Source organism: Lolium rigidum, chromosome 4, assembly GCF_022539505.1.
Source record: "Lolium rigidum isolate FL_2022 chromosome 4, APGP_CSIRO_Lrig_0.1, whole genome shotgun sequence".
Classification (NCBI taxonomy): Eukaryota; Viridiplantae; Streptophyta; class Magnoliopsida; order Poales; family Poaceae; genus Lolium; species Lolium rigidum.
Genome location: NC_061511.1, coordinates 189,125,226 through 189,133,484, shown reverse-complemented (window position 1 = coordinate 189,133,484; position 8,259 = coordinate 189,125,226). Strand labels below are relative to the sequence as shown.

At 45.4% G+C, this 8,259-nt stretch overlaps 1 protein-coding gene and 1 non-coding gene across 2 annotated transcripts; one reads left to right on the top strand and one right to left on the bottom strand.

The window, feature by feature from the left end:
• Positions 1-1,040: 1,040 nt before the first annotated feature.
• LOC124706689 (50S ribosomal protein L1, chloroplastic-like) lies at positions 1,041-6,007 on the top strand. Its single transcript, XM_047238362.1, has 7 exons — positions 1,041-1,394; positions 1,483-1,662; positions 1,772-1,826; positions 2,479-2,606; positions 4,157-4,240; positions 5,351-5,476; positions 5,555-6,007. Exons 1-7 carry the CDS (start codon positions 1,056-1,058, stop codon positions 5,690-5,692), a joined length of 1,050 nt encoding a protein of 349 aa, XP_047094318.1. The 5' UTR covers positions 1,041-1,055; the 3' UTR covers positions 5,693-6,007.
• TRNAR-CCU lies at positions 3,540-3,612 on the bottom strand. Its single transcript has one exon. It is a non-coding gene; the product is annotated as a tRNA-Arg (tRNA).
• Positions 6,008-8,259: the final 2,252 nt, after the last annotated feature.

Here is an 8,259-nt window from a genome sequence, read left to right as displayed (position 1 = left end):
AAAAGTACTCGACGAATATGAAAACTAGGGTTTGCGGACAATGATTCGATGATCTCCTCGTCCCTCGACTCCCCTTTATATAAGAGGTGGAGCCGAGGGTTTCGTTTTGTACAAGTTACGGAGTCCGGGACGGTTTCTAACTCATCCCGCCGGATTACAAATAACACTTCCTATTACAACTCTATCTTTTCCTTAAATACATCTTGGGCTTCCGAATCTTCTTATTCTTCGGGTAGTGGGCCTTCAATAAACCCCGGGTACTATATTCGGCAGGCCCATTTGGGATGCCTATGTCAGCTGTTCCCTCACAATCCCTCATCTCCACCGACCAGGAGAGGCCAAGAACAACGGGAAAACTGAAACCTCACCGTGCTATCCTAGGGCAGTGCATGTGGCGGCTAGAGGGAATCAGGAGGATCTCCAGATCGTCCGCCACCACCATCGACACCGCTGCACCAAGCCTGCCTCACGCAAGCATTGATGTGATCTTCAATGCCCCGTAATGCACCACCTCTATATCCTCTCTAGTTATGTTCATTAGGTGTTCTACGTGCTGTAGTTTGTGATCCTGTCCTAGGCAAAAAAGGTTTTGGTCTACCAGAAGTAACCTTTTACTTTTGTTTTAAAAAAACCAAATATCCTGCAAACCATTCGTGTCGCTGTGCCAGGAGTGTATAATAAGGGTATGTAGCATGTTTCAGACTTTCAGTCCAAGTCCACCGAGCTCCACTTGGCATCAGGGGAGGGAGCGCAGCCACACACGGTCTCGTCCCCACACGGACCCCTCGCCGCGGCCACCGCACACCTGTCTCCGGTGCTTCGCGCCCCTCGGCCTCGGCCTCGGCACTCCTCTCGGCCGACCCAAATCAGGTTCTCCTTCCCTCCGTCTTCCCCCAATCCGGTCCGAGCGAAACCCCTATCCGGTGCGCGCGCGTCCACCTCACCCGACCCGGTCCGTTATATCACTCCACGCTCCCGCACTCCGGCTATATCCATCCCGCCCTCCTCTTATCTCCTCTCCCTCCCCCGCACCGCACCGCACCACCACCCCCGCCATGGCCACAGCCGCGGCCTGCGCCTCCTCCCTCCTCGCGCCGCCCTCCTCCGCGGGGCCGGCCGCCGCCTCCAGCGCGCTCTTCCCCACCTCCGTCCCCTCGCTGCGCGCCTACCCGCGCCTCCTCCTCGCCTTCCGCCGCCCCGCCGCCGCCGCCGTCGCCGACCCGCAGGGCGCCGCCGTGCTCGACGACGAGCCCGCCGAGGACGACGAGGCGCCCGTCCAGTTCGAAGACGTCAACGACGATTACGAGGACGGCTACGGCGGCCGCGGCCCCGCTTTCACCGCCCCCACCCGCCCGCGCACCGGCAAGGCCGCCCTCCCGCTCAAGCGCGACCGCGTACGACACCCAAACACCCCCCGCGCGTTTTCTCTGTTTCGTATACTTTGGCTAGCGTGATGATAGTCTTCGCCTCGAATGCGCGCAGACGCGGTCCAAGCGGTACCTGGAGATACAGAAGCTGCGGGAGAGCAAGAAGGAGTACGACGTGCCCGCCGCGCTCTCGCTCATGAAGCAGGTCGCAAACACCCGCTTCGTCGAGTCCGCAGAAGCGCATTTCCGGATGAACCTCGACCCAAAGTACAACGACCAGCAGCTCCGAGCCACGGTAATAACCGTTGCTTCTATCCTATCGTATCTGTCTCCTTTTGTTTGTTTGTTTGTTTGTTTGTTCTCTCTTCCGTTGCTTAATTTGGATTTTGTGTTGGCGAGCGCAGGTCAATTTGCCCAAGGGGACGGGACAGACCGTGAAGATTGCTGTTCTCACCCAAGGTGAGTGCAAACCGAACAGCGTGGTGTTTGGAGATAGTTATTATTGTGGAATTCATTCAAATTACACTCTATGAGCTAGCATTTGCGGAGTTAAGGGCAATGCCTGTCAGACTGCGTCAACTTGATTGTTCAATATGTTACTTCTTCCTAAAGCAGATATGGATGTTTTGCTCAACAATGTGGTCGATATGGTCAAAATTAACTGCCAGAGCCAGTCCCTCTGGGTGTTAGTTTCAAGGACAACACATGAACAGTCGTTTATCTCTAGTTCACGTCTGATTCAATGGATGAAAATTAGTTTAACTTGCTCTTCTTTTGGAGTTGAAAATTCAAAACTCATGATTCAAATATTATTAAGAGTAATGCACTTCATGATGGGTTGGACGAAAATCGTCTTACTAGTTGGAACCTCAGCAGAAGCCTCTTGATCAGTACATTATGCTCATGCTGTTTCTATTTATGTTCATATACATAAGGTGTCAGTTGGGCATACCACTTCGGTTTTATTGTTCAAGTTGTCCATGGTGCATTGGTTTGTTGATTAATTTACTCTTCTGTGTACAATCTTGTGTATTACTTTGCTATTCCTACCGTATTATGCTCGGAAAGTTGGCTGCCTATCTATATTACTGATATTCTGATGTCCTTGCAGGTGAGAAGATAGATGAAGCGAGAGCAGCAGGAGCTGATATTGTTGGCTCAGATGACTTGATTGAGCAAATAAAAGGAGGATTCATGGAGTTTGACAAATTGATTGCATCACCTGATATGATGCCTAAGGTATGGCACTAAAACGCTTTGTCTGGGTCATCGGTACCATTTCCCTTTCCTTGTTTGATGAAGCTTCTCTATCCACATGCAAGGTTGCTGGGCATATTTAGCTAAGCAACATGTTGAACATATCAGCTAATCCCTTGCACCGATACACAATTTTAGATAATGAATTTTACCAAGACTGAAAAGCTTCGCCCTGCAACTGCAATGAAATTGTTCCTAATTATCTTTCTGGTGTGTTTCACATGCATGTCTGATTGTGTTCTCTTTGGTGTATTAGGCCAGTCGGCTGGCTATATTATTTACACTTTACAGCTCACTTAATTAGCATTAAAGCAGTAATGAGCTTGTAGTCTTGAAAGGGGTAAGTAATGATGATCATTAATTTTTTCCGTTTTCATCCAAGAAGATTGTTTGAGGGTTGCTACTTTCAGGCTTTTTTAAGGTTTCTATTTTCATACTTGGGATAGTCAGCAAAAATCAATTAGTTACTAGGCTTTTGTAGTCTTAACCTATTTTCATACTTGCTTATCCTCTTGGTAAATAAACTGTTTAATTCAACAATAGAATACGTACTAAAAAATGAGGTTAAAAAACTGGGAACAGACAGAAAATAGAAAAGAATGTACGACTAATAGGCTTTTGTAGTCTTAACCTATTTTCATACTTGCTTATCCTCTTGGTGAATAAACGTACTAAAAAATGAGGTTAAAAACTGGGAACAGACAGAAAATAGAAAAGAATGTACGACTAATAGGCTTTTGTAGTCTTAACATATTTTCATACTTGCTTATCCTCTTGGTAAATAAAAAGTTTAATTAAACAATAGAATACGTACTAAAAAATGAGATTAGAAAACTGGGAACAGACAGAAAATAGAAAAGAATGTACGACTCCCTTGCAGGAAAGAAAAAAGTTTAAAAAACAGAAAAAAGAAATCGCGCCAGGTAGGGGTCGAACCTACGACCTTCCGCTTAGGAAACAGACGCTCTATCCACTGAGCTACAGGCGCCTTGTTGTGCAAATTTGTCCATCATATTTACTGGTAGTAATATTTCCGGGAATTATGAAGTAATTAGCTCAACAAATTTCATACTCCCATTTGTTTTTTCGTTTAAGTTTTACTATTATTTTGAGCTTGAGGAAACTACTCAGCAACAATACAGTTATTCCTTTTTGATGGCCAAACATATTCCATTCAAATGTATTTTTTGTCGAATTGCACTCACCTTTTTTTTCGTGAAAGTGTCGTGCTCCTGTAATTCAACGTTCACATGTACAGCTTCGTCACATCAGTTTTTAGCGGGTTATTTGACTTCAATTTTCCACTCTTAGATCTTGTGTTAATGTTAACATAACCAAAGAATGATTCATTCGATAAAATAAATTAGTTAGTTTCTACACAGTTTTGAATATAAGAATTCAGAGTCTTCATTCTGTTGAAGGTAGGGCTTTCATAGATTATGGGCTAAGGGAAGCTATATTAAGTTGTGTCAAGAACTTCCACTATGCTCCTTCAGTTGATTGTCAATCTCAGCTAATCATTTACTTTTCAGGTTGCCAGTTTGGGTAAGATTCTAGGACCAAGAGGATTGATGCCTAACCCCAAAGCTGGTACTGTTTCTCCAAACATTACTCAGGTACTGTACAGACTTTATTTGGTTTCCCGTAAATATTACTTGTGGATCATCAATCATGTATATGTTGCTTGGGTTGGTTATTGTGACAGCCAAAGTGGGCATTGAGTAGGTGTAGGCCATCCACCTTACTTCAGTACTCAGATATTCATATCTTGCTTCCTTAGCTCATTGCCCATACTTCCGTAGTTGAAGACTCGCACAATGATAACCTATAGGTACTGTGCAACTTAAATGTATTGTTCAATGGGAAAGTTGTTTTACTGAGATGTAGAGAAGGAAATATGAGATGTTGATGTGGATTTCGAGGGCTATCAGTTTGTGGCAGTGAGCTGGTCATAATGTTAAACCCAGAGTTTTTTTTTTAATAAACCCAGAGGTTGCCTTGGTGGTAGCCTGTTTGCAGGCTATTTGCAGTTGGTTTTATTGTGTGGTGGTGGTAGCCTATTTGTGGACTTTCCTATGCAAAAGTTGCCCTCTATTCTGCCCATTACAAATATAAGTCAATCTTGAATCCCGGGTAATATAATAAGTTTTGGCTATCAATGTATAAGAAGTATGCAAATCTGGTATCACTAGATTCATCATTAAATATACTTACATACTGTGTACTTTTATGAGTTGTAACAGCAACATTGTATAATACAAATTACCTGTTGAAGTGGATACGTTGAAGGCCATGTTAGCAACTTAGCATCGAGAAGGACCTAATAAGAGCAATTCCAATAGTGTAGCCTGCTGCTGGCTATAAGCCAAGTGACATGTTATATATAGCCAACTTAGAGCCAACATATACAATAGTGAGCTATAAAAATGTAGTACTTTATCAATGTATGACCCACCTTTCACTCTCACAAAGTGCCTAGGAGCACGTGCTAGAGCTGGCTCTTGCATAAGAGCCCACTCTCCTCTCTTCTCTTCTCTCTCCTCCAACTAAGCAATAATATATTATTTTAATTGTTATAGCCAGCTGACTAGGACTTATAACAGAAATTAATATTTAACCTGCATATTGCTGAACCAGCATAAAACAGAGCTAATCAACCTCAATCTTGTAGCAATTACTAAACTGAGCGATGAGGTTGATTATGCTAATTGTGCAAATGCTTCCAGGCTATCGATGAGTTCAAGAAAGGTAAAGTTGAATTCAGAGTTGACAAGACAGGGATTGCTCACATTCCTTTCGGCAAGGTTAACTTCCCTGAAGAAGACCTTATTGCAAACTTCATGGCTGTTGTTGTAAGATATCTGCTCCCATAAATATCTCTTTTGATGTCACTGATTTATGTGTACTTACCTTTTGTCGTCTCTTCCTAGCGCTCTATTGAGAGGAACAAGCCATCTGGTGCAAAGGGGATATACTGGAAAACAGCATATGTATGCTCATCAATGGGACCTTCAATCAAGCTAAACATAAAAGAAATGCTCGACTATGGCGCGGATTCATCTAACTAGATGTCGCCACAAGCACCCGTTATGTCATCTGGCATTTGCTACCAACTTCGCAGACTTGACCATCCATCCCTTGTGATAAAAACACCGAGAAACGCGGTAGTGGGGGAAGACCGGGAGGTGCTTAGGTACAGTTTTTTAGTTTCACGGGCAACCAACATCAGCAGTTAAAACAGTACCCTGATCGACAAACAGGGCTATTGTTGGTGGGTTGTATTTATGAGTGAATTATGAGTACACTTATAGATTTCTGTTTCTCTGAGATGTTTGCTGTAATGTTCATTATTTTGTCAATAGTCATCCTTGAGCTTGAGCCAATATTTTGATTTCACCTTCCATTCTCGCTTACTCTGTGCGGTTCGTGAATTATACTTTCTTTGAATAGTTGTAGGAGTACAGCTTGAGGATAAGAACGGTTAAAACAATTAGCCTTTGCTTTGACAGCAAGCTCCGGATTACTCTTTTGCCAGTTGTGTGCTGGACTATGTTTTTCCTCTTGCGAACTGAACGAGATGTTATATTGGGACTGAGGGAAGATGCCTAGTGCTATGTAATGCGTCAGAATATTTCGAAGTAATGAAGTGGTAAGATGCTTCTTAGGGCGGAAATCAGTTAGTAAGTAGTCTACTTAGCTATAGAATTGTGTATGATGGCCTCTTTGGTTCAAAAGGTTGTCGTGAGGTTTTTCCACGATTGAAATTTATAGGTACTCATATCAACTTCCACTACACCGAGAGGAACATGTATATGCGATTAGGGTTGCCTCGCCTTCTGTTGGTGCCGTCACCGATCTTCCTCGCTTCTGTGGCCTTCGGGGCATACAGGTGGGGTGGATCTCGGCCCTGTCGGGGGGGGGGGGTGTCTTTCTACAGGGTTAGATTTCGTGGGACAGTGCTCAGGTGGTGGCGGCGGCGCCTTGTCTAATAAAGTCTCCTCGGCTTTAGCCCTATCTCGACGACGACGTCAAGAAGTTTGTGAGAGTGGCATGGTTCTCGAGGACTTTTTCTGGATGCGGGGATCTCTGGATCGTCAAGGAGCTTCATCGACGGTTATTCCTTCTTCACCTCCAGGACAGATGTGGCGAGGCACTTGTTGATCGACGACTGCCAGTTGAAACTGCTTCAAGCACAGCGGCCTTGGTCTCATTGTTGTTGATATGGCGCTTGGCTGATGCTGCGAGCGGCACATCCAGATCAATGAGACCATCTTTGCCCTTCGCCAAGGACATCCAGATCAATGAGACCATCTTTGCCCTTTGCCAAGGAGATACACGTCTACCTTCACTTCTCGCAAGTTTTGAGCTTACTATAGCAATGTAGAAGGTGAATCTTCTATTGCCTTCTGAATGCGCCCGGTACATGGCATAGAGCATGGTTCAACTAATCAAAGGAGGTGAAGAAACAATCATGTATAGCCACATAGAAAGAACCAAGATAAGGGGCAACGTTGAACATACGAGGTCGACGGGGGTTGTGCCGCTATCCGCTATATTCTCAAGTTTGGAATGGTAGACATGGAAGGTGTTCACTTGCGCCTGTATGATGGCCCGGCGCATGGAAGGTGTATTCTTTGTCATGGTACTTGCGCTCGTCGAACTCTGCCTTGATCCTCGTCCAATAGGCATCATATTTTTGATTGCTGCCGATGATCACGTCGATGCTCACTGTCTTCCATGAGTCAAAAAGGCACTGATCTTCAAGATCCTTCCACTTGAGCCCTCGTGTGCCTGGCACTGCCTTAGTTTTCTTCTTCTTGCCGGCCGCGTCAACGCCACCATCTGCCTCCACGCCGTCCTCCTCATCTTCCTCCTCCCCTTCGTCGCCCTCGTCCTCCTCTCCACGTAAAGGGAAAAGCCACACAGCGACCTACTCCGCGCACGCCACATGTCGCGTTGGGAATGATCCACGGGGGGCTTCAAACGCACTAGGTCGTGCCACTTGTCAGCGCGTGGCGCGAAGCCGAGCGCCCTCCCCTAAATGGCGCCCTTTTTTAGTAAAAACGATTGTAACCCATCCGAGACTCCGAACAAAGTTCTGCCTCATAATTTATGCATATCTCATTTATCCTAGCGCCATCGAGCATTAAGTGTGTTATCCTACGGGTTCGAGAATACGTGAACATGATTGAGACACCTCTCTGATGGACCTGTGTGAACAAAATTATTCCCTTGCATTCAACGATATCGCCCATGTTCTTTGTCATGGCCATGGAGGTCCTCTCGGCTTTGATTCGTCTTGCCTGTGAGGAGCAGCTGTTATCGAGTTTCCCTGGTATATCACCTCTTCAACGCTTGTCTGTATACGCGGATGATGCTGTGCTATTCGTTAAGCCCCTGGTTCTCGATTTGAATACGGTGAAAAGTGTGCTGCACATGTTTGGCATTGCTTCTGGGCTTCATATCAATTACAGTAAGACCACCGCCGCCATGATTAGGGGATCACCGCAGGGTAGGGCTTTGGTCAGAAACATTCTACGCTGCAGAATTGTTCCTTTCCCTCTCAGGTATTTGGGGATGCAGCTGGATCTACGACCACTTACAAAGGCAGAGTGGCAACCGTTTCTTGACAGGA